Source organism: Hyperolius riggenbachi, chromosome 6 (assembly GCF_040937935.1).
Source record: "Hyperolius riggenbachi isolate aHypRig1 chromosome 6, aHypRig1.pri, whole genome shotgun sequence".
Lineage (NCBI taxonomy): Eukaryota > Metazoa > Chordata > Amphibia > Anura > Hyperoliidae > Hyperolius > Hyperolius riggenbachi.
Window position 1 is genome coordinate 83,345,139 of NC_090651.1, and position 27,348 is coordinate 83,372,486.

At 44.7% G+C, this 27,348-nt stretch overlaps 1 protein-coding gene across 4 annotated transcripts in view; it reads right to left on the reverse strand.

Moving 5' to 3' along the window:
• The window catches only part of LOC137520978 (tenascin-R-like), a 1,044,586-nt gene that overhangs the window by 247,108 nt on the left and 770,130 nt on the right, over window positions 1-27,348 (reverse strand). For all 4 annotated transcript variants that reach the window (XM_068239622.1, XM_068239621.1, XM_068239625.1 and 1 more), the window contains 3 exons: window positions 24,932-25,082; window positions 13,526-13,795; window positions 1,211-1,396 (listed from right to left, as the gene is read on the reverse strand). In XM_068239622.1, coding sequence (XP_068095723.1) covers window positions 1,211-1,396; window positions 13,526-13,795; window positions 24,932-25,082 — 607 coding nt within the window. The remainder of the gene's footprint in view (window positions 1-1,210; window positions 1,397-13,525; window positions 13,796-24,931; window positions 25,083-27,348) is intronic.

The window sequence follows — 27,348 nt, forward strand, 5'->3', positions numbered from 1 at the left end:
AGAGTGGCATAAGATTTACATACGGCGGTCCCAAAAAGGTTAACCTGAGTCTTCCTCCAAGCATACATCAAATAAAGGCACCTGGAAATTTGGGCAACCAATGAAGACGATAGTAAAATATTGGTATTAAATACCGATATTTTACTATGGCCAAACCTAACCCTACGCTCACACAAAATCCCCTCCACCTAACCCTTAACCCCCCCACACACACCAACACACAAACTATCTACGTAAAGCTTAACCCTTAAAAACCTCCTGCACAAACAATCTACCTGACGCCTAACCCTCCACCCCCCCACAAACTACCTATGTACTGCCTAACCCCCCCCCCCCCAGCTACCTAAACTGAACCCTCACCCCCACACCGCAGGCACACTTCCAGGAAAAAGTGCCCAATGTATAACGGGCCCCCCGATTTCTGCTCCGGCACCTAAATAACAATATTTCAAATTGTCACCTATGGCGGCACTCAATTATTCCACTCGCTACATGCGCCCTAATTCACTGCTTCGTTCTTCCAGCCGCATGTGCACAGTAGGCTCCCTCGCCATCCACCCAGGTGGCTCCGTTCATCTTAAATCTTCCCCGGTACAAAGGCTTCAGTCCTGCCAATCGAGCTGTACTGTGCATGCTCGCGCCCTCATCTCGGTCCCATTGCCAGAAGTGTTCTGCGCCTGTGCAGTACTACCTGCAGCTAGCATATTCAAATTTTAGTCACAGTAACAGGCAACTGCCACTGTTTAAAATAAAATACATACAGAGGCCTCCAAATTCCTCTCACTGCAGGGGCACTTTAAAAATTGCAATAACAGGGACTCTGCTATAAGCTTTGTCTAATTTTTTTTATTTACAACAACCGTATGGTTTTAGGTGATATTAAAGGGGACCTAAAGTGAAATAAAAGTGGCCAGTTTAACTTACCTGGGGCTTCTCCCAGCCCCCTGCAGTTGTCCACGTCCCTCACCATCATTTCACTCTGTCCTATTCAGCCACTGAGCCCCCTGCGCCTCCTCGATCGCGCTCATGTAGCAATTTTTAAGGAGCATAGATGCTGAATAAAAGAGTACAGAACGACGGCAAGGGATTAGGAGGACTACTGGGGGCTGAAAGAAGCTCCAGGTAGGTTCTCTTTAAGACACAGTAAAGGCCATTACAGTGACACACAAGTTACTAACAGTGTGGGAGAACTGTGGCAGTTGTCACTCACCAGTAAGCGTGGCTTTGGTCATCTGGCCAGGGTTGCGTGGCACTCTGAGCTCATGGTACTGATCCCCCGCCAAGGTACTGAAGACAACCCGGTACCCCTCGCCATCAGCCTCACTGTTATCCCACTCCAGCTCCAGCGTTGTTGAGGCGCGCCCCATAACACGCAGATTTTTCGGGGCATCAAGCTCTGTGTGAGAAAAAAAATCTGTGTAAAAAATATTTCAGGTTTCTTGTAAAGACACAGTATTCAATGCAATATACCGTCTGCAAACATAACAGCAGGGAGTTCAGCTTTAACCTTCTCTGCACTGTATTGTTTATGTAAACAGAAAGCTTCGTGACACCACTTTGATTCTCCTTTTGTATAAAATGACATTGATGGGTGTTTATAGGTTGCCTGAAGTCTCATTGGTGGAGTATAAGGCATGCATCTAGGTATGTGCAAACGCCCCATGTGTGCAAACGATGGCCTCATTCATTGTGGATGTTCAATCCCGGCATTCACTATTACTACCTTGCTGCTGCATGAAACAACCCTGGAACTAAATGTGAGTGTTTGCTTAGCAATGAGGGGTGGTTTTAGGTTAAATAGGACCCAGGGCAAAATAGATGTGGGACACCTTTTATTTTCATAGTCTACTGACTGTAAACTGGTGACCTATAAAGTCTCTGACTCGTGGGGCCCTTATGGAGATTGGGGCCCTAGGCAATATCCCAGTTTGATCCTATGGAAGCACCTGCTAAGTTCTGAATGCTAAGTTCTGTGGGCCATTTCTGGTACTCCTTATATCCAGCTGGAACACATAGACTAGGAGACCATCCTGTCCCGCCTTTAAATCCTTAATAATGTGTACCTGAGGCAACATGTGACATGATGAGATAAACGTGTATGCACAGTACAAAACATATTGCCGACCAGGCTGTTTTATTTGTTTTAGTTTGTTGCCTGAAAGATTTCATTTCTAGGCATGGAAGTGACAGCTTCTGTCTTGTTGGTACCTTGCCAGGAATATAGTAAACATCGCTGATCAGCAAATGACAGCCATAAAGGTTTTCCTGTCAGAATACAACTTCTGAGGGCAGGGAGAGATAAAATGCATGACTTAGTGAACTTTTTCTAACTCTGGGACACTTAATAGGCTGCCATTGATTAGAGACATTAAAACATTCAACCTACTTTGTAAATGACTATATATACGGTAAAAGAGAATCCTGGGATACTTTAAAAAAAGTCATTTTTAGGAGTAGGAGGGAAAATATAATTGTTTATCTCATCAGTTTATGTTCACCTCGGGTTCATTTTAACTTTATAAAGTACTTGAAAACCTAAGCCGGTTTAAAAACGGGCTCTAGGTCACACTCACAACCCACCTCCCCTCCCGCCTGTGACCGCCACATGTCAGCGCACCCCTGCTCCATCTGCACACGCACACCCGCCCGCGTCCTCCTCTTGTCCCAACGGTCGCCCGCGCAGTAGCGCAAAAGCACGGACACAGGGACAGGGGACGGAGAGACACAGAGCTTTTATTAGGTAGGATGATTAGTTGGACCTTCTGAACACGTAGCTGATCACTGAACAATGATTGTATAAATCTGAGCAGCATTAAGGAGGCATGTACCAACCCGAGATGCTATTTCTGAATTTTTTCTATCACTCGGCAACCATGGTGCTATTGAATGATATGATGACTGCAGTATGAGCTATATGTGATGTTCCCGTATATTTCTACAGTAGTCATTTACTAGGCAGTTACTCTAAAGTTTTTCAATTAGAAAAGCCACAGGAAGACTGCTCAGCCATCCATGAGAAAGAGGCCTAAGACCATCATTGTATATATAGAGACTTTACTTCTTCCTCACCAATGGGCCGGCACAAAATTGTGACCAGAATATTTCGTAGGATTTATAGCAGCTACAATCAGAATAAAATAATCACAGGAGATTTTGATATATGGATGCTGAGGTCTCAATGTTTCATAAACACTGCACTAGGTATGAATGGCTGGAGCAATTCATTTGGACGCTAACTCCATAATGGTGGGGATAACGAGGATGGAGTTCTGGTAATATGTAGCCCAATTCAATAGTGGTGGGGACAGCTGGAGATATTGAGGATGGAGTTCTGGTAATGTGTAGCTGCAACGGTGAGGACAGCTGGAGATAGTGAGGATAGAGTTCTGATAATGTGTAGCAGTAGCAGCGGGGACGGCTGGAGATAGTGAGGATGGAGTTCTGGTAATGTGCAGCCGCAACGGTGAGGACAGCTGGAGATAGTGAGGATAGAGTTCTGGTAATGTGTAGCCGTAGTGGTGGGAACAGCTGGAGATAGTGAGGATGGAGTTCTGGTAATGTAAAGCCGTAGCGGTGGGGACAGCTGGAGATAGTGAGGATGGAGTTCTGGTAATGTGTAGCCGCAGCAGTGGGGACAGCTGGAGATAGTGAGGATGGGGTTCTGATAATTGTGTAGCCGTAGCAGTGGGGACAGCTGGAGAGAGTGAGGATGGAGTTTTGTTAATGTGAAGCCGTAACGGTGGGGACAGCTGGAGATAGAGAGGATGGAGTTCTGGTAAGTTGTAGCCGCAGCGGTGGGGACAGCTGGAGATAGTGAGGATGGAGTTTTGGTAATGTGTAGCCGTAACGGTGAGGACAGCTGGAGATAGTGAGGATAGAGTTCTGGTAATGTGTAGCCATAGCGGTGAGGACAGCTGGAGAGAGTGAGGATGGAGTATTGTTAATGTGAAGCCGTAATGGTGGGGACAGCCGGAGATAGAGAGGATGGAGTTCTGGTAAGTTGTAGCCGCAGCGGTGGGGACAGCTGGAGATAGTGAGGATGGAGTTCTGGTAAGTTGTAGCCGCAGCGGTGGGGACAGCTGAAGATAGTGAGAATGGAATTCTGCTAATGTATAGTGGCAGCGGTGGGGACAGCTGGACATAGTGAGGATAGAGTTCTGCAAATTTATAGCCACAGTGGTGAGGACAGCAGGAGATAGCGAGGATGGAGTTCTGGCAATGTATAGCCGCAGCGGTGAGGACAGCAAAAGATAGCGAGGATGGAGTTCTGGTAATGTGTAGCCGTAGCGGTGGGGACAGCGGGAGATAGCGAGGATGGAGTTCTGGTAATGTATAGTCACAGCGGTGAGGACAGCAGGAGAAAATGAGCATGGAGTACTGGTAATGTGTAGCTGTAGCAGTGAGGACAGCAGGAGATGGCGAGGATGGAGTTCTGGTAATGTATAGCCACAGCAGTGAGGACAGAAAGGAGATAGCGAGGATGGAGTTCTGGTAATGTGTAGCTGTAGAGGTGGAGACAGCTGGAGATAGTGAGGAGGAGTTCTGGCAATGTATAGCCACAGCGGTGAGGACAGAAAGGAGATAGTGAGAATGGAGTTCTGGTAATGTGTAGCTGTAGCGGTGGAGACAGCTGGAGATAATGAGGAGGAGTTCTGGCAATGTATAGCCACAGCGGTGAGGACAGCTGGAGATAGTGAGGATGGAGTTCTGGTAATGTGTAGCCGCAGCGGTGAGGACAGCTGGAGATAGTAAGGATGGAGTTCTGGTAATGTGTAGCCACAGCGGTGGGGACAGCTGGAGATAGTGAGGCTGGAGTTCTGGTAATGTGTAGCCGCAGCGGTGAGGACAGCTGGAGATAGTGAGGATGGAGTTCTGGTAATGTGTAGCCGTAGCGGTGAGGACAGCTGGAGATAGCGAGGATAGAGTTCTGGTAATGTGTAGCCACAGCGGTGGGGACAGCTGGAGATAGTGAGGCTGGAGTTCTGGTAATGTGTAGCCGCAGCGGTGAGGACAGCTGGAGATAGTGAGGATGGAGTTCTGGTAATGTGTAGCCGTAGCGGTGGGACAGCTGGAGATAGTGAGGATGGAGTTCTGGTAATGTGTAGCCACAGCGGTGGGGACAGCTGGAGATAGTGAGGATGGAGTTCTGGTAATGTGTAGCCGCAGCGGTGAGGACAGCTGGAGATAGTGAGGATGGAGTTCTGGTAATGTGTAGCCGTAGCGGTGAGGACAGCTGGAGATAGCGAGGATGGAGTTCTGGTAATGTATAGCCACAGCGGGGGGACAGCTGGAGATAGTGAGGATGGAGTTCTGGTAATGTGTAGCCACAGCGGTGGGGACAGCTGGAGATAGTGAGGATGGAGTTCTGGTAAAGCTGGGGATAGTGAGGATGGAGATAGGTGTAGCACTCCCCAAATAAACAGTGTCATTGTGCCAGGTGGATCAAGCAGCACTCCTGATCAAATGTCCAAGAAAATAGAAGACCGGCACCATCCTGATGTATATCATTGCTCTTTAATCAAAGTCGCCTTTTGTGCTTTGATGTTGGAGTAAAGAACAAAAATATACATCTGGATGGTGCCAGTCTTCTACTTTCTTGTTTCTAGAACTGAGGAATCCCAGAGGCAGCGGAGGACAAGTGGAGGCCGCGGACAGGTAATGTATAACTTGCACTGGGCACCGGGGGGACATTTAACATTAAGGGGGCAGTGTCGGGGTGAGGCAGCAGACGCTGCATCACAAGGCCGATTCCCGGATTGATTTTAGCATTAAATCGATCAGGAATCGGCCTGCGGTGTATGGGCAGCTGACAAATTTCTCTCCGATCAGATTCAATCAGAGAGAAATTTGGCTCTAGGTTGAATGGCACATCAGTTATATGCTACATGCATACCTTTAGGATAAATAGACACATGCAATTTTGATTGGTCAATAACTGACCAAATTACCATCTCTGTGTAGCATGAGGGCCAACAGATTTTGTTTACTATGTACAACAGATTGTGTTGGTAAGCTCTCATACTAAATGGAAGTGGTAAAATTGGCCAATCAAAATGTATGTACCAGGCTTAAAGGCCCGTACCCACCCCGCGATTTTGTCCACGACCGGCAATTTTTTAAGCGGCAATCGATCATTTGTGACACGTGCTGATAACGTCCGTCGCAGCGGGTCAGATCTTTAAGATCCCCAACGACCCGTGAAAAGTGCTGTTGCCGCTTAAACTTGTGCCTGTCGTGTGCCGTAGCATGATATCACATGTTCCTGCAGGGAGATAGATGGATCGGGAAAGCTCAATCTTCGGGAGGCGTTGCTGTGAGGTTCCCGGATCCATCGCTAGGTGAGTATTCAGCTGAAGACAGTACAGAAATGCGAGCTCAGCTTAGCAAGACCATATAGTCTGTCCTGTGGACAAGGAAGGGAACGGGAAGCAGGAGTTACTGGTGAATACTGTAACTCTGTGACAATTGGCTACAAAGATTTCTACAGCACACAACGGGATCAACTGCACAGGATGGGAAATTCCTGCGGCCCAAAACAATCATAAAATGTTTTGTGACTAGGCAACCAAAATGTAGGATCCGTTTAAGGCTTCACACGGTTTCTGTCAAGGAAGTGTTTCAGTTGCTGCCCCCAGGGTAGGCCTGAACGATTTTAGGAAAAAATTGAATTGAGCGATTTCTGTCTGAAATTGCGATTTCAATTCGATTCACGATTTCCTTCAAATCAAGCTTTATCCCTTCCCCCCTTTTTTCCCCCTCTTTCCCCGTCTCTCTTTGTGCTCCCTTTGTGTCTCTGTGCTGCTCTGGTTCTCTGTCTCTCTCTGTGCCCACTCTGTGTCTCTCTGTGCCTCCTCTGTCCCCAAGCTGCATCAGTTCTGTACATAGCTTCCAGCATGGTCCAGCGATGCCCGTCTATCCACTTCACCTCCTGCAAGCTCTAATGCACGGAATACTTCCTGTATGTGACATCCAGGAACCTGGAGTTTTGGCAAGCACAAGAGCTGGCAGACGGCGATAGAGGACGGACGGCGTTGGACCCATGTGGAAGGTATGTCCAATGCTGCGGGGCGCACACGCCTGGACTTTGGGGAAGTTTACGCCACTTATACAAACTTCCCCCATGTGGAAATGACATGATCACGATAATTGCCACTTTGACGATTCTGAAATTGTGATCTTGGTGATCACGATTTCGGTTTAAATTTGATTTATCTTTCAGGCCTACCCCAGGGCCTTCTATGGTAATTATGATACTAGGTGAAATGTACATTATCAAACACACACACACACACGCAGTCAACCCCCCCCCCCCCCCCAAAAAAAAAAAGTTGCCAAAGCAAGTTATTATATAAAGGCTGCAACATTATCTGTATCTGTAGCATGCACCTTGCAGCCTCTTCCCATAACTCCTAGTATGTTGCCAGGGACACAGCTGTTCAGGTGTGTGAAACCTGATGGATTGCCAGTGCCAAGCCTCGACCGGATTCCTCAAACAGTCACCTAGCCAACCAATAAGTACAAAAGAGACGGCGCACCACTGGCTGCAAAAGGTTACCGTGTATTGCGGAACAGGAGCACTACATGTTACGGACACGCAGGTCCTTCATCAGGTGCAATAAATACCTGATGAAGGACCTGCGTGTCCGTAACATGTAGTGCTCCTGTTCCGCAATACACAGCAACTTTTTGCAGCTAGTGGTGTGCCGTCTCTTTTGTACTTATTAGTTGTCATCCCATAATTACTGTGGAGGTGTGCAGCCGCTATAAAAAGCATTATACAAACTATGTATATCATGGGTTTCTCTTTTGCTGAATATTGACCTTGAATTACAAAGTTACTGCCAAAATTAATCAAGAAAACATGTAAAAACTATTTTTAATTATTTCGCACATTTATGGTACATTTGCCAGTTTAAAGAGGATCTCCAGCCCGCAAGTTCAAATCTAGCAGCCTTCCTGTAAAAGAAAGTTATAGTTACCTGCCCTGCCTTGTCCCACTAAGCCGTCCCAAAGACTTCCTGCATGTGGCCCCGCCTCCACTCCCCACACAGAGAACAGCGCCAAGATGTGTACTCCAGTGAACATCTTGGCATTTTTCCTCGGGGAGGCGGAGCCACGCGCCAGAAGTCGTGTGTTTTGAGGTCTGTGGGCCGCTTTGAAGGAGAAGGCAGCGCAGGTAACTATCAGGCTAGGTTCACAGTGGGACGTTAAAGGCGCGCGTTAAAACAGAATTTAACGCAGAATAACTCACTGCAATGAAAAATCAATGCCCTGTTCACAGTGCACACGTTGCGTTGGTGACTAACGCTGCACGTTAAGTAAAAGTACTGCATGCAGTGCGTTATACACGTTATTAGCTGCGTTGGACTGTTTGCATATGCTCAGTAATGACTTGAAAGCATACTTTTCATTGCCTGTATTTTTTACTGTATCTGCTGTATGCGACGGTAACGCTGCGTTGCCACTTTTTGGGCGCGTTGCGTTGTAAGCTTGCGGTGCGACTTTAACGTGGCATCATCACGCAACGTCCCACTGTGAATCTAGCCTAACTTTCTTTTACCGGAAGTCTGCCAGATTTTAACTTGTGGGCTTGAGATCTGCTTTAAAGGGAACCTAAACTGAGAGGGCTATGGATGTTTCCTTTTACACAATCCCAGTTGCCTGGCAGTCCTGCTGATCTCTTTGGCTCCAGCAGTGCCTGAATCACACACCTGAAACAAGCAAGCAGCTAATCCAGTCTGACTTCAGTCAGAGCACGTGATCTGCATGCTTGTTCAGGGGCTGTTGCTAAAAGTATTAGAGACACAGGATCAGCAGGAGAGTCAGGCAACTGGTATTATTTTAAAAGGAAAAATCCATATCCTTCTCAGTTTAGGTTCCCTTTAAGTATTAACAGATTACTACTCCATCATTTCATTCATTTAACATCTAGCATTGTTCTGCACAGCACTTTGCACAGGAGGCTGCCTAGGCATCTGCCTAGTTTACCTATGTCTGAAAACAGCCTTGGTTGTGCAGCTGGTGAAGGTCCCGGCACAGGCTGATTACAGCTGTATCTTGGATTATCACTCTGGATATTTCCTTTAAAAGTGACCAGCTGGTCTCTTTATACAATATATAGTTAGATGTAGTATTTACAGTATGTTTTTTTTTTAGTTCTGGGTTTTGAATGTTAATATGATGCTCGTGGCAAGAAATTGTGGCTCTTCTTCCAATAATATGTTTTTCAAAAATATGTTCATAAAAATAGATTTATGCCAAAACATCACAGATATGATTTTAATGAGAAAATACGTTGCTTTTTTTCCCCTTATTGACTGGTATTATTAGTATGTTATGATTAAAACTTGGATTCCCTACAATGCATTCAGCGGAACCTTGAGCAGATGTAACCGTTTAGGAAGACAACAATTTGTCCTTCATTTTCTCCATGAGATGCACAATTAACATTTCCAAGGTGCCATCTAGCATGTGCTGCTCCTGCTCCTCTGCAACCCGTGTCACTGCTCACAACAGATGAAAGCATGGAATATTTACAGATTTGCACACAATGCACAAGTGGAAGCTTGCAGATGCTAATAACATGGCTGGTAAATGGATCCCTTGGCATGAAAAGGCATTAACATATTCAGCATTGGAATCTTCTTATTGCTTCAAAAACATGAGCAATGCCTTAAATAAAACGAGGGGGGGGGGGGGGGAGAAGGTTGTGTGTTTCAGTCTTTAAGCTTGAAATCTATGTTCTTGACTTTCAGAACAACAGAAAATAACAACAGCAAGGAAACTCTGTTGAGCAATTTAATACCCAGCAGGAAGCGTAAACCCCGGCGTGGCGTAACGCCAGCCGCCTGACTCCAGATAGCGGCAGGCTTAAAATAAGTGGATTTAGAAATTGATGGAGTTTCAGGCTTGGACCGACGTGAAGCTACAAATTGGCACCTCTGAGATACCGTACATATTGGCTATCATTCATAAACCTATGTCGGTAAAGAGAGTCTGTGCGGGAAAACACCGCTGTCGGTGTTTTAGACTTCTGGCTGCTCATTCATAAAAATGTATCCAGGTGCGGTAACAGTGCGGAGATTCCCCGAACTAGGCTGGCCGTAGGCTTGCGGAGACACGGAGGCAGCCGAGTTGATACATTTCTCCGTGTTCCGCTCTACTGCAGCTGCCTGGGAGGTCTGTGTCTCCATTCACTTAACATTGTTATCGCCACATCAGAGGGAGCAGTACTTCCCGACCTCACACCGCTTGTTCTAATCTTTATGAATTTACATTTTGTTAAATTTTTTATGATAATCACCGCAAAAGGCGGTGATTTATGGCTCTGCTCGGTAAGGTCAGCTTTTCATGCGGAAGGAGCCTTTATAAATGCTGAATTTGCTACGTGGGCGGTAAAGTCAGCTGTTTTAAGCATTTCCGCATCATGCTTTATGAATAATAGCCATTAGGAATTTACAGGTTTATGGACAGGTGAGGAAAGGGCCGTCATGCCAATGAGAATATCAGAGCGCGGAAGGTGTACCTGGGCATCTCCGAAACACAAATATTACAGATCGCTCTGTTCAGATGTAATTAGACCACCTATACACTTGGCCTCAATGCCTCATTCAGATGCACAGACATCCGTACTTCATTCATTTTTTCTTCTAGATGATATTTTCACTCCTCATCAAAATGTCTTAAGCCACCAGCAAACAACAAAATAATTTTGACAATACTGTCTTGGCTACGTTTTGTATTGACAAGTGGTGAAAAGTTATGGGCTACATAGCTAATTGGTGCTTATGTTACTCCCCTCACCCCCCCCCCCCCCCACCCCCACAGTGCTAATCTATTGCTTCCTTTTATTTGTACAACCTTTTTGCTAATGTCTTTAGCAATATGGGCCCAGGTAGCGTTATTGAACAGGATCACGTAAATTACTATAAAAGTCATCTAGAATTAGAATTCATTATTTTGGGAAACATTGGGTCTAACATTATTAGCTTAGAGAACATAAATTGGCCAGCAAGAATGGACTGGGTTTTTGGAAAAGTATTTGCTTTTAAGCAGCTTAAGGTGGCCACTAATGATCCAATCTTTTTTTTACCAAATCTAGGTAGTAGAAGGGTAAACTGAGTGAATATATTGAATGGATAATTTAGGCAGTTCCCTTATATTATATATAAATGGTAAGATTGGGTGAAAAAATTGGATCATTAGTGGCCACCATTAAGTTTGCAGCCCACACTTGTGCTATACCACAGCATCCAACTGTTTGACCAAACTACAGGCAAGCGTTTTCATTAATAACCATTGACAGCTTGTATTTACAAAACAGATTTTGCGGTAGTTGATGACTGCAGTTCTATAGCCATTAAATTCAGCCACCCGACTATGTTCTGACAGCCCAGAGGAGGGGTGCAAACCTTTGCCTCCCATTAGCAAATGCTACAAGAAAATCCAGTCCAGGTTTTACGGATAACTGATGCTCTCCAACCTTAGTAAAGCAACTCATTTGTCATCTTAACATGTTCACTTATTTTACCAGTACCCCCTAGTTGAGCATAAACACTTTCAGATCATTTCCTTAGGCTTTTAATTAATTAGGAAAACTTCTATTCAGCTTTCTTTATGTAGGAATCAGCACTTTGTAAAGCCGAAACCTGTAAAGCTGTAATGAATTCTCTGTAACAAGCATGAGTGCCCCATAGAGCACACTTACCATCCTAGCTCACCTTTATAGATCCAGTAAATAGGCATGTTTTCTTTCTATTAGTGAATCTCTGAATTACACTGCACTGCTAAAGCGTACAATCACCAATGTTGCAGGACAGCCTACACTTCCATAAAAGCAAACCTGAAGCAAAAATAAACGTATGAGATAATGAATGGTATGTGTACTACAGCTAAGAAATAGAACATACTGTAAGTAGCAAAGAAAAGAGTCTCATGCTGTTTTCCAATACAGGAAGAGTTAAAAAATAAAGTCAGTTATCTATGTATAAGACCATCTCTGAGTTCTTCCACCCAACTCAGTAGAATACAGTCCTGTTTTTCTGAAGCACTTCAAGTCTACCTGAGATGAAGGGGGGATTATACATACCTGGGGCTTCCTCTAGGTTATTGCTCCCTCCCTGTCCTCAACCTCGTGGATCTTCTGCAATTGGCCCCCGAACATTCCTCCAGTCGGGGCCAGTCGGTGCAGGCGCAGTTTGGCTGCGTGTGCTTCCCTGTCGCACCAGGCCGCGCATGCAAAGTGCGCACCGGACCGGAGGACTTTCCAGGACCAAATGCAGAAGATCCAGGAGGAGGAAGGTGAGGGAGCAATAAGCCTGGAGTGGGCTGGAGGAAGCCCCAAGTATGTATAATTTACAGCCCCCCCCCCCCCCTCTCAGGTATACTTTAAACAGGCAAGAAAGTGCTTGAGAGAAGGTCTTACTGCAGGAAAGTTCCAAAGGTCATTATTTCTGCTTGGTTTTTATAGCTTAAAAGACAGAGTGTGGCTTCTAAACTGCAAATATGACAAAATGATGAAATGTTATAAATAAAGCTATATAACTAAATATAAGACTTTTCTTTGCTACTTATGTTCTAATCATTATCCGTACTACACATCCAATTCATTATATCATGAGTTTTTTTTTTTCACGTCAGGTTTCCTTTAACAAGTTGCATAAAGCAAGTAAATAAATAAATAATGAAAAAAAGGAATGTGCAAACCACTACTTGAGTAAACAGGTGCGTTAGAGTAAGATTCTTATTTCATCAGGAATTGCCACAAACATACAAGGATCAGTTAAATCAGTAAAACCTTTCTTAAGAGGACCAATGGTGAAAAATACTGTAGAGAGCCTGCAATGTAAGGCTCTCTATTACTGCTGCACAGATCGGGTGGTAGGGTTAATAACTCACACGCACAATTCATTAAAGTCACAAATTCCGCCCCTCTCCCAGGTTTTATTTTCTAAAGTCTTCCGAAGCTGTGGTTACCCCCATCCCCAGCCTAGTTGGGGGCTGTAGAGCTGGGGCGGCAGCGGCAACGCAGCTAGGGGGGGGGGGGGGGCACAGAACCTTGGAAAAATGTCTGTCTTGCAGATGGACAGAAACAGTGTTTCTGTTATTAATGAATTACGCTGGAGCAGGTGTGTGATTAACCCACCAATCCATGTAGCAGTGGCTGGACAGTGTACTGGTTAAGGGCTCTGCCTCTGACACTGGAGATCAGGGTTCGAATCTCGGCTCTTCCTGTTCAGTTAGCCAGCACTAATTCAATGAGGAGACCTTGAGCAAAACTCCTAACACTGCTACTACCTACTGAACACACCCTAGTGGCTGCATCTCTGGGCAATTGAATTCGCCAGGAGTAAAGTGCGAAAAAAATGTTATGCGTCTTGTCTAATAGAAAGCCTACATTGTAGGATCTTCCACTAGCTTTTTTTTGGTCCTCTTTAACCCATTAGAAGTTTCAGCATAATGTGCTGTGTTCTTGTTGGGACTGAGAACTGAAAAGTTTATTGACAACTTTATATAAAGTACAGACCTGTGGTAAAGGTGGTTTTGACAGGATCACTGCGTGTGTCACCACGGATACCACACACTGACACCTCGTACTGTGAGCCTGGCCGAAGGACTTGCATGGAGTACTGACTCAGAGGAGGCTGCAGACGGAACGTGGTCTTCTCCCCCTCCCCATTGGTTGGTCCGTACTGTAACTGGATGAAGTCAAGCTTGGCTCTTGGTGGGGTCCATTCCACAAAAGCGACTGTGTCAGACACATCTCGAACAAGGATGTTGGAAGGACCATCAATGACTGGAGACAAACAGAAAATATATTAAACAGCATTTTCCAGAGCATTTTCTTTTTAAATCTACAAGTTAAACAATATAAGCGAGGTGCCAACAAATGTAAAATATATAAAAGACTTGCTAAAAAGGAGGACTTTGCAATGACTCAAATAATCAATTTTAGTAAAGACCTCTAGAGACGCTCCGCGCACCTAGACCCCGACACAGATTCTACCTTTTTGCCTGAGGAAGCAGGCTTTGTGCCGCGAAACGTGTCATATTTTGGATATTTTTTTAAAGTGACAATTAAATGTCTTTACTAAAATTAACAATTTGGGTAATCATTGGAGAGGTAAGTCCACCACTACCTCCTTAGTAACCAGTCTTTAATATATTTTACACCCGTTGGCCTATGTTTGTTTTTTTGTTGCAGAGTGACCACCCTTGGAGGGGTGTCACCCTTTTCTTTAATACAGAGAGTGACTTCTTAACTTGAGAGGGGTCGGGAATATTCTCCCCACCTGCCTTTACAGTTGTTACTTTGGAGGTAACCCTGATTTGTGAGTATATTACTATTCGACAATTGTTATACCCTCTGGTGTACTAACATACTACACTATATTGGGCTCTCGGCTCTCTACTATTTCTTTTACACATCGTTTTAAATCCAGTGCTTCAATGACCTTGACCAGACCTTCAAACATTCCTGTATCTGCGGACAAAGATGCATTGTTGCTGTACAGGTGCGCCAATATGCTTCTGCCCTATCGCATACATCCTTCTCTGACCAATGTACTTAATGTGCTGTCAACATAAATCGTGCCTGTATCTCCTGCCATTTGCTGCTATATTAATCTCTTTCCCACTCACCGCTATCCTGACTGCAGTGAATTAGAAGCACTAAGTGAAGTTCCTCAGTGCACTTTACTCTTCTGCAGGAGAGATATCATTAGCAAAACCAGCATTCAGACTTCGGGCAGTTTTTCATTCTTCCCTTCTGGATAATATGCAAGTCTAACTTTGCCATTAAGTGAAGAGGAAGTCTGTGAAGGGACTGCATGGGGACCATTTAGAATGAAAAGGTGATCTGAGAAAAGATAAACACTTTTTTTCTTCACAATTAGAATCCCAGTTTCAACTTTTACATTTACAATTTGTTGGAGTGGATTGTGTTCTTTGGCAATCAGGCTTCAAAAAGTGGAGAACAGAGATCCTGAAATACCTTTAAACTGGTGAATAGGGGTGGTAGTTTGGTGCAGTGTACTTCCATCCCACAATGCCCAGCATGACCTCTGTAAAACCAGATGATTACTCCCAGCTCACCTTCCCCCAGAACAAGCAATGATGAGTGCGAACTTCAAGGGCCGTCTACCCCAGCCGGTGCAGCCAACAAGGAATGATCCGCTGACTCAGGGTTTTACTTGTAAATCAATATGTAATGCAAAGAGAAAAAGCAGTAACGCATTTCACTTTTGTAGAAGCTTACTCATAGTTCCGCAGAAGCTTAATCAGGAATAAGCCTCTACAGAAGTGAAACGCATTAGTTTTTTGTGCAGTTCATATTGATTTACAAATAAATCTCTGAATGTGCAAGAAATTGGAGGGTGGATCGTTCCTTGTAGGTTGCAGCATGAGGTCAGTTGGCCAATGAGGGTGGAGTTCGCTGCAGTGATCATGTTAGTGAATGCGCACAAGCATGGCCGCCACAGCAAATGCCTTCCCTATTTACCAGCTGACTTCAGGCCAGAGGTCATGCATGGAAGTCTGCTACTGGTGAACTAGGCCGAGGTAAATTACCAAGTCTGCTGGAGAACAGAACCATCATTGACATGCATTGCTGTTTGCCACTGTTAACATCAGTTCTAGCTGCATCCATTATTTGAGGAGTTACAGAACATGGACCATAAACCTTTACTGCAGCCACACAGCAATACTTTGATGGTCTGTTGCAAAACTGCTGAACAGACACCAGTGTTCTCCATTGTTTCCTTGAGCCAGAGACTCACAAGTTTGTGCCCTTCTTTCTGTCTTTTCTTTTCAATTTTCAAGAAAACTACAGGAAAAATCTCAGCTGACTGGTTGCTTTGCTCTTTCTTATTTACCGATTGGGATAGAGGCATCAGAAGGGAAAATCACCCATGTCCTCTTTACTTGGAATGTGCATTAATGTATATGTGACATCTTTCTGAGGCTGTTTGATATGTAGATATATATGTGGTGATTTGGCATTCTGTATTTTCTGACTACTTCTGTACACATCCCAGCTGTGATTGTATTGCATGTAGCTGTGAGTTTTTCCACAATCTTTAAATAAAGAAAAAATGATCTTCCCCTTGTAACTGAATATAATAAAATACTGCAATTGAAGTTTGTCATAAGAATGCAGTAGTGATGGAAGTTGTCCTGGTCCCCCTGCGCCGCACATACTGGTTATATTAAAGGATACCTGAAGTGAGAGGGATATGGAAGCTGCCACATTTATTTTCTTCATAACAATACCAGTTGCCTGGCTGACCTGCTTTCATGCATCAGTAGCGTCTGAATCACACACCTGAAGCAGTGTGTGGCAAACCCAGTCATACTTCAGTATTAGAGGCAGAGGATCAGCAGGACAGCCAGGCAATGTGCATTGTTTAAAAGGAAATAAATATGACAGCCTCCATATCGCTCTCACTCCAGGTGTCCTTTAATGTGTTAGTCTGCATGATTAAAACTGCTCCAGCCAAAAGATCACAATGGCAGCCAGAAAGCTAACACTTTTAAAAGTTATTTAAAGTGAACCTGAATCCAGAACATCCTCTCTGCTCTAGAAAGATAAGCACCAGCATACTAACCTTTTAAAGAAAAACATTTATTTGTTACAGATGATACAAATCCTGCAATAAGTCTGAAGTGTCTACTTCCTGCTTTCGTGGAAGCAGACATAGGGTTAACATCCTGTGTTTACAAATTTGCTGCTCTACAGAGGCAGACAACTGACAAAGCTGAGAGATCAAACTACAGTTTTGATTAGGCACAGATTAAGGGAAACTAGACAGGCCAAACCCTATAAATACATACAGGGTACATTTCTCTAGGTTTTCTTTATATCCTGTGCAGCAGTTTAGCTCCATTTTTACGGTAGCAGGCTCTCTAGTTGCTTTACTTCTGTTTTTATTTACCCACTTAACCACCACACCGCCCTAATCTTTACCCAATTTGTTTAATTTATTCTGAACACATAAGCACTGAGTTGATTAGTTCACCTTGAACCACCTCCACAGCAGACAAATATATGGAGAATGACAGGATCACATGACGTTTTGTAGTTCTCTGATTGGCTGGTCCAGTTTTAGCCTCTACAGGAAGCAGCAGATGTGAGGCATAATCATAGCCAGTCAGGGAAGAACAAATCAATCACCTGATCTGAGTGATCACGTGCTTCTCCATGACTTCTCCTGCAGTACAAATTCTTCTAGCGATTATCTCTAATAAACACACGCTTGTATTCGCTTCACACACTAATGATGTAGGTGCTGACTAGAAGGTTATGATGGAAAAGCTTTAATGGGTTGAACAGAAAAGTAACAGGATAAGCTCAGTGAAATGAACAAAAATGCACTTCAAACGAAAATGAAACTATTCCAGCACCACACTGTTGCTCTTTATATCAGCAAAATGCCCTCATTGACCTCCAGCTTCCAAACAGTGTAGCAGCCTCTGGAGAAGAACTTACAGCACAGTCTTTACTGCTCTTCTACTGAGGCTAGGCTTGGTCACACTATGGGCTTGATTCACTAAAACGTGATAACTGCTATCACAGCCTTTATCACGCGATCTGCCACGCGCGAAGGTTTGCGTGCGTAAAGGATTACTCCAAGTGATAAACAAAGGTTTGCGCGTGATCACTCGCGTGTTTCAAGCTAACGTTCGTTTATCACGCGGAGTAGCCCTTTACGCGCGCAAACCTTCACAGCAAAATGTGATAGCAGTTATCACGCTTTGGTGAATCCAGCCCTATATGCAACACTGTTAGTTTTCATGCACTGCAAAAACACATGTGAGCTGACAATCCGTGTTAATTCATCAGCACGCTGCATTTTTCTTGGCGGTGCGTGCGTTAAGTATGTGACTGTAGTTGTGCATGTTTAGCACTCATGAATGCACATATGCATTACGAACTACAAAAATGTATATGCATATGTGACAGGTAGTTTATACCGGCTGTGCACTTGCAGCAAGAGATTACTTAAAGCGGCCCCGAACTCTTGAACAGCACACAATGAAAAGTCTTTATTACACAGTTGTTGAAATAAAAATGCTCTTTGTTCAGTATTTGTTTAGCCAAATCAATGGCCTCAATTCACTAAGCGTATCCCCTGTCTTTAATAACGTTTGTAGAGTGATCACCATGGTGATGAGGCATGTCGTATTCAGGAAACATTTTACCTCAGGCAAACCTAAAGTTAACTCTTCTGTCTTTAAAGAGGAGCTGTTAGGTATAAGGTCTCAGAGAAAATAAACACATATATCAGTAGCTAAAGATTGGCTGTACTTACATTACATATGTATTTCACTGTCCATGTTTGTACTTCACATAATTTTTATATAGTATTTGCAGAGAATGATGCTCCTGACAGCTCCTGGCAGGTTCCATGTTTGTCTGTCTCCTATGAAGCCAAATGTGTCGTCATGTCCTGCCTGCTTCCTGATGATTCCACTCTCACAAACGCTGGTAATGAATAACACTACTGTGCAGTGAATATTAATTAGCCATGTGGCTAGGAACAATAGCCGACTCCTGCAGTGTACTCTGCCCGAGATTTATTAGTGCTGTGAGCTAGATTGTTACATGCTGTTGAAACTTGAGCCTCACTAGCAGCCAGGGGAGGGCCCCAGAATGCTTTGCAGTATCTGTTATTCGGCTTGCGTCCTCCTTAGGAGCCTGGGAATACGGAGCCTTGCTGTCAGCAAACATCTAAAGTAAGAGAGATTTTTAACTGCAGTATTGCCTTTTTGGCTTCCTTCTAAACTGTTTAACACAGGAGAATAGAGGTTTAAATTAGCTTTTGCAGCCTGACAGTTACTCTTTAAGTTAACTCTTCAATCCTTAAAATAACTCCAGAGTTAAAGGGACTCCGAGCAGTGCAGAAACTATGGAAAGATGCATATCATTTTAAAGCTCTCTTTCTCCTCTTTACAACGATATATAAACCGCTGCCCTACGCCTTTTAGTTTTCGCTATTTTCGCAATTGAAATTGCCACGGCTGCGATTTCAATCGCGAAAATAAAGAAAACTAAAAGGCGCAGGGCAACGATTTAGGTGTCGCCAGAAAGAGGAGAAAGAGAGCTTTAAAATGATATCCATCTTTCCATAGTTACATTGTATTACACAGGCCGACTTTTTCTGCTGAATGGAGCTGCTGACACTGGGGAAGCATCCATCTGAAAATGGGATCAGTGAATAATGGCGCACAGCGCCTATGCATAAAAATGGCGCCGCATTAAAAAGATACGCTTATCGCTATTTATCGTTAGTACTGCATAATAATGGCGCACAGGGAAAAAAGAAGAAAAACGGCACACACTAACGTTATTTATCAATAGTGACACACACTAACGTTATTTATCAATAGTGGCACACAGTAACGTTATTTATCAATAGTGGCACACACTAACGTTATTTATCAATAGCGCCCTACATAAGCCAAACTGCTGACGTTATTTAACTGCAAAACGGGGAATGGATTTAATGTAACACTGTCAAGGTTAGGGTTAGGCACCATCAGGGGGGTGGTTAGGGTTAGGCACCATCAGGGGGGTGGTTAGGGTTAGGCACCACCAGGGGGGTGGTTAGTGTTAGGCACCACCAGGGGGGTGGTTAGGATTAGGCACCACCAGGGGGGTCTTAGGGTTAGGCACCACCAGGGGGGTCTTAGGGTTAGGCACCACCAGGGGGGTCTTAGGGTTAGGCACCACCAGGGGGGTGGTCAGGATTAGGCACCACCAGGGGGGTCTTAGGGTTAGGCACCACCAGGAGGGTCTTAGGGTTAGGCACCAACCAGGGGGGTCTTAGGGTTAGGCACCACCAGGGGGGGTCTTAGGGATAGGCACCACCAGGGGAGTTTAGGGGTTAGGGATAGGTACAGAGAGGGTTCTGTGTGTTAACGTTAAATAACAATAAGGCTTTAACGTTAAATAGGGATAAGCGGCAAACGGATTAGCGGCAACACCGTGCGCCATTATTCGCAGGCGCCATTTTCAGATGGATGCCTGAAAATGGCGCCTGTGAATAATGGCGCACAGTGTTGCCGCTAATCCGTTTGCCGCTTATCGCTATTTAACGTTAAAGCCTTATTGTTATTTAGCGTTAAAGCCTTATTGTTATTTAGCGTTAAAGCCTTATTGTTATTTAGCGTTAACACACAGAACCCTCTCTGTACCTATCCCTAACCCCTAAACCCCCCGGTGGTGCCTAACCCTAACCACCCCCCTGGTGGTGCCTAACCCTAACCACCCCCCTGGTGGTGCCTAACCCTAAGACCCCCCTGGTGGTGCCTAACCCTAACCTTGACAGTGTTACATTAAATCCATTCATCATTTTGCAGTTAAATAACTTCTGCAGTTTGGCTTATGTAAGGCGCTATTGATAAATAACGTTAGTGTGTGCCACTATTGATAAATAATGTTAGTGTGTGCCACTATTGATAAATAACGTTACTGTGTGCCGTTTTTCTTCTTTTTTCCCTGTGCGCCATTATTATGCAGTACTAACGATAAATAGCGATAAGCGTATCTTTTTAATGCGGCGCCATTTCTATGCATAGGCACTGTGCGCCATTATTCACTGATCCCCTGGGGAAAGTGTCGTCCTGTGTAATACAAGTAACTATGGAAAGATGGATATCATTTTAAATCTCTTTTTCTCCTCTTTCTGGCGACACCTAAATCGTCGCTCTACGCCTTTTAGTTTTCTTTATTTTCGCGATTGAAATCACAGCCGCGGCAATTTCAATCGCGAAAATAGCGAAACCTAAAAGGCGTAGGGCAGCGGTTTCTATATCATTGGAAACAGGAGAAAGAGAGCTTTAAAATGATATGCATCTTTCCATAGTTTCAGCACTGCTCGGAGTCCCTTTAAAGACAGGCTGTTTATTAACTGCATGTGAAAATAACTACAGATGAGGTAAATTAACTACAGAGGAGGTAATTTAAGGAATGAAGAGATAAGATAACTCTCTTACTGTGTGGTTTTCTCTTGCTTTATTATCTCCAGCATGATCTTAGTGTGTCTAATTACTTCTCATCAGCAGCTGTGAATAGACTGCAGGAGCAGTGCCAAGATTGCCCTCCCCAAACATTAAACACTAATGCTGCATACACACTTGAGATAAAAGTCTCTGGAAAAGGCAAGATCACAACCAATTTTACCCCATTCCATGTAGTATGAGAGCCATACTCTACACAGTCTATTCTATGGCGCTGCACTCCCCATCAGATAAAATCTTTGCAAGATGCTGCACACAGAGATGCCCGTACACATTCAAAAGATTATTATCTGCAAAAGATCTCTTCCTGCAATAGATCCATTCCTGCAAAATGCATTCATAGTCTATGAGATCTGCAGATCCTCATACACACCTTCAGGGCCGGCTCTAGACTTTTTGCCGCCTGAGGCAAAAAAAAAATTTCCGCCGCCACCCCCCCTCCCCCGGTGGGTGGGGGGGCGCTCTGGGGGGCCGCCGAGCTGGAGGGGTAGCTGGCAGGACGGGGGTGTTGGGCCTAGCGGCGGGGAGGGGGTCGTACCCCCCCTCCCTCGCCTGGGTCCCCCGAACTGCGCTCCCCTCCAGCCTTACATAGAAGAAGCAGCCGCTATTTGTAAGACGCACGGGCGGGGAGGACTCACCTCTTCCCAGCGTGCGCTCCACTGACATCACTTCCTGCAGCGTTGCAGGAAGTGACGTCAGTGGAACGCACGCTGGATCGAGGAAGAGGTGAGTCCTCCCCGCCCGTGCCTCTTACAAATAGCGGCTGCTTCTATGTAAGGCTGGAGGGGAGCGGAGGACGGGGGACCCAGGCGAGGGGAGGGGGGGGGGCCGACCCCCCCTCCCCGCCGCTAGGCCCAATACCCCCGTCCTGCCAGCTACCCCTCCAGCTCGGCGGCCGGCTCCCCGCACGGACGGCGGATGCCGCCCCTGGAAATTTGCCGCCTGAGGCAAAAGTTTCACCCCGCCTCATGAGCGGGCCGGCCCTGCACACCTTGTTTAACAGACTTCATCTGCATATCTGGCAATCATCTGCAGATCTGAAACTCCATCCTGGTGGATCTGATCTGCAGATGATCTGCAGATTATTGCCTGCTAAACAAAAACAAGGTGTGTATGATGATCTGCAGATCTCATAGACTATGAATGCATTTTGAAGGAATGGATCTATTGCAGGAAGAGATCTCTTGCAGATAATGATCTTTTGAATGTGTACGGGCATCTTTGTGTGCAGCATCTTGCAAAGATTTTATCTGATGGGGAGTGCAGCTCCATAGAATAGACTGTGAAGGTATGGCTCTCATACTACATGGAATGGGGTATAATTGGTCTGTGATCTTGCCTTTTCCAGAGACTTTTATCTCAAGTGTGTATGCAGCATAAGGCTCATACACACCTCAGACTATAGTCTTTGGAAAAAGAAAGATCACAGACCAATCTTACCACCCTTTATGTAGTATGAGAGCCATACCTACACAGTCTTTTCTATGGAGCTGAACTCCACATCAGAAAAAAAATCTTTGCAAGATGCTGCACACAAAGATGCTGTACAGACACAAAAGATCAGTATCTGCAAAAGATCTGTTCCTGCCAAAAATCCATTCCTGCAAATTGCAATGATAGTCTATGAGATCTGCAGATCATCATACACACATGATTTAACTGACATTCATCTGCTGATCAAGCAATCATCTGCAGATCTGAAAATCCATCCTGGTGGATCTGATCTGCAGATGAATGTCAGTTAAATCATGTGTGTATGATGATCTGCAGATCTCATAGACTATCATTGCAATTTGCAGGAATGGATTTTTGACAGGAACAGATCTTTGGCAGATACTGATCTTTTGTGTCTGTACAGCATCTGTGTGTGCAGCATCTTGCAAAGATTTTTTTCTGATGTGGAGTTCAGCTCCATAGAAAACACTGTGTAGAGTATGGCTCTCATACTACATGAAGGGTGGTAAGATTGGTCTGTGATCTTTCATTTTCAAAAGACTATAGTCTGATGTGTGTATGGGGCCTAAGGCTTACCCTTTCAATGATCCCTGCAAAGTGAAAGCCTTAGTTTTTTGGGTATTTCTACAAATAGCAATAAAGATTTTTATCATGCCGTGTCTAATCTTTTGCAGCAGAGAGGAAGTTTTGAGTTTAGTTCCACTTTAAAGCACCACACTTCCTCAGCTTTCCCCAGCTCCAGAAATAGACACATTAATAGCCAAAGTAGTTCCAGTAAGCCCGGGGAAGGGGGACATGTTTTACTTACCTGGGTCTTCTTCCGGCCCCCTGCAGTCAACCTGGGCCCGCGGCAGTACCAAAGGAGCCTCTGGTCCCCTGCCGTAACTTAGTTACATTTTCGGTGACTGGCTCTGTTGCCAGCCACTGTGCCTGCTTGGCCCTGGCCGGGTACATCTTTGTTCATGCTCCCGTGGCCAGGAGCGCCCTGTGCAGGCGCAGTGGAGAGTTTTTCACACTGCGTCTGCGCAGGACGCTCCTGGCTACAGGGACGTGAACGAGGATACGCACGGTTAGGACCGCACAGGCACAGTGGCTGGCAACAGAGCCAGTCGGCAAAAACAAAACAAATCTCGTTTAGTACTGGCGCGGGGACAGGTCGACTGCAGGGGCCAGTAGAAGACCCAGGTAAGTAAAACAATTTTTTTTCCCCATGCTTAACCTTCAGACGACCGCTCCACGCCAATTGGTGTGGATGCGGCGGCAGCCCCTGGACCGCCTAACGCCGATCAGCATGCAGTCCTGTGGGTGTGTTTTGCAGATCGCGTGTGCCGATGCTCGCGCATCTCCACTTGGATCCCAGTGGCAATTGCCGCTAGGAGACTGTTAGACAGCAGTGTACAGCGCTGTGATCTACAGCAGCAGCGTTGTACTTGGGACAGCCATGTGACACGGCTGTCCACCTGAGGGACTCAGGAGCAGTCCGCTGTGATAGGCTAAAGACTATCACAGCCGAACGCTGTAATTGGCTGACGGGGGGAGGGGGAGGGCTGTAAAAATAAAAAAAATAAGCATATTTATTTTTTTTAAAAAAGGTAAAAAATATTTACAAAAAAATAAATAAATATTGGAGGAGCAATCAGAAATCACAAAACTCTGTTGGGTAGAAAAGGGGGGATCACTTGTGTGCTGAGTTGTGCAGCCCTGTAGAGAGAGGTCTTAAAGCTGCAGTGGAATATTTTGTGAAAAATGGTCTGTTTTTTAGGGGGGGTTAAACCTATGTTCCTTAAGTGGTTAAAGGACATCGGAAGCGAAAATAAACTCATGGATTAAACGACTGTATCTATCCTTCTCCTAAAAATGACTTTTTAAGATATTCCACCATTTTATTTTATGTTTAAATCTACTTTTTACGTTTTAACTGTTTTATTGTTTTTGCTCAATTACATATTCATTGAAGTATGCCAGAGCTAAAATTTATGAACTATTGACCCTTGTTATCTCTATCCTGCTCTCAGAAGCCATTTTCTGCTAGGAAAGTGTTTTATAGTTGGAATTTCTTAACAGTGAGGGTCACACTGTAGCTATTTCCTGCCTGAGTCAGGACTGAGTCAGCCACTTACATACCTGATATTTAACTATTTCAGGCAGAAAAAGAAAAAAAGGAATACAGCATAGTTATTTGTGTGCTCGGCACTGTACATACCCATGTCTATCTCATCATGTCACATGTCACCTCGGGTATCCTTTAAGTTTCCCTTTAACAAACTATGAGAACTAAACCTGAATTATTTTTACTCCGTCAGAAACAGATGATGAACAAGTTGTGTCTTCAGTGCCAGGTACCGCAAAGCGAGATAATGTCAATGTTGGATACGGCAGGTGAGGGAGCACCTTGTGATGTGTGCCTGCTCGGTGATATGATGTAAAGCCTGCAGTGGTGGGTGGTCACGTGTCTTACCAGTAGATGCACTGCCCGATGTTGGTGGACTCCTAGCTTGCTCCTTCAGTGAAACAATACTGATGGTGTACTCTTCTCCAGGCTTCAACCCAGTCTGGTTATAGGATGTGACACTGCTGGGCAGCTGAACAGTCAGCCCACCTTCATTGTTCTGTCATTACAAAGAAAGATTTGTATTAAAGGATGACTGTAGGTATTACAGGAAAATGACATTTGTAGACGTTCAGGAAAGTAAAGCAAATCTGTTATTTACTTCAATTAAAAGTTTTTAAGTCCTATTAAACGCCTCTATCCCCATAAACCTCCAACCAGGTGTTGTTACTCCTGCCACACCCAGACCTTAAAAACTATCTTCTAAATGATATCTTCACTGCAACCAAGCTTACTATTGCAGCTGTCTGTATTTCACAAAGCATTTAATATGCATTAGTAAAGAACAGACTAGGATGAATACTATTGTTTGTGACCAAGGGTGGAAGATAAAATAGAACAGTTCAATAAAGTCTGGTCCCGACTCACTGATTATCTTTTCGGTCAGGAGAAAAGCTCTGGTCTGCCTAACCTGATTAGATAGGTTGCTGCTACACTGCTGGAACAGTATGTAACACCAGCTGTCGTTTGGCTCACCCTTCGTCAAGACGATACCTGCACACAGTCACCCCGGAGAGCGACCTGATGTCCATACACCATCTGGATCCACGCTGCTGCTGGCCACTGCAGCCTCAGGTTTCACTCCTTTGAGGGGACGGTTCTATTCCAGGCTATGTGCCTCATTGAATGCTTGTTATCTGCACACATCTAGTAAGTGCATTTTTTATGTTTGCGCAGTTTGAATTTATTAAAAGGTGTCACACTACGGAGCGCTCTTTCCGTTTTGTTGTTTTTATCTTGTAGTAGCTTGCTCACAGCCGAGCATTAAAGGAGCTGCTACTGTGTGATCCTTGCTGGTCTATATTGACCATTTCCTGCAGTAGCGCAAGATTTCACATCTTTACTCTTTGTTCTACATCGACACATTAACAATACATTGCCAATTTTATGGTGAAATCAGTTACCCAATTTGTAGGAGTTTGGGATGTGGGAGGAAGCCATAGTGCTCGGAGGAAACCCATGCAGGCACGGAGAGAACATACAAACTCCATGCAGGCTGGCTAAGATCACATAAGTCTGCTTTGTTGTATATAAACAGCAGAGAGATCTAATTTGAAGTGATGCCGGACTGTTGTGTCTTGTCAGGTTTATCATTATCACAAACGCTGTAATAACAGCGCAGGAGATTTGGGCGCAGCCGGTGCCACCACAGGCAGTAGTAGGAATTACGGCTATTGCAGAGATCAGTGAGAACTGTTGTATTTGGTCAGGTTTATCATTATCACGAGCGCTGTAATAACAGGGCAGGAGATTTGGGCGCAGCCGGTGCCACCATAGGCCGTAGTAGGAATTACAGCTATAGCAGCGCTCAGTGAGTATTTGGGGAGCCATCAAAAGATGGAGCACAAATTACTATAAAATTCGCCCGACAGGAATAGCTGGAAGCCGAATTACATTTTTCCCCCACTATCCAAGGCGGACTGGTGTGTAAATAGAAATGAATGCCGCCGGGACTTGTGCAGAAGCTGGGTGAGCCGTTTATTGGCTTCATCCTGCGCCCAATTCTCCTGGCGGCTGATTGGTACGCACGCCATTATCACTGGCTGCCATTACACTGCTAGCAGTCTGGACAAATTAACAGAACATGGGACAGTTGTGGAGTCGGAACAGATTCAGGGAGCAGCACTGGGAACATTTCAACACTAACCAAGTGTGTGCTGCGTACCATATGATATGTAGGCATAATGAAGCACAGTTATTATATTTGCATTAGACTTTCCCATATCCTTTAAGCATTATATATATTTCCATACAAAAAAAAGCTTGAAGAATCCATTATGTGGGTGAAGCGATTACAGAAAATGTACAAGACACACCCAAGGTCCAGGCTTCTGAACCAGCTTGTCAGGGCACCAATGTGTGATGTAAAGGATATAGCTGTCATTACATCAGTCAGCTGGGATATTTAAAGAGGAACTCCAGTGAAAAAAATGTAATAAAAAAGTGTTTCATTTTTACAATTATATATAAATTATTTAGTCAGTGTTTGCCCATTGTAAAATCTTTCCTCTCTCTGATTTACATTCTGACATTTATCACATGGTGACATTTCTACTGCTGACAGGTGATGTCAGTGGAAGGAGATGCTGCCTGCTTTTTTGGCAGTTGAAAACAGCTGCAAACAGCCATTATTTCCCACTATGCAACACGGCTCCCACAGTAGGATGTCAGAACCATGGTCCTGACATCACACTGTGGGAGGGGTTTCACCACAATATCAGCCATACAGAGCCCCCTGATGATCCGTTTGTGAAAAGGAAAAGATT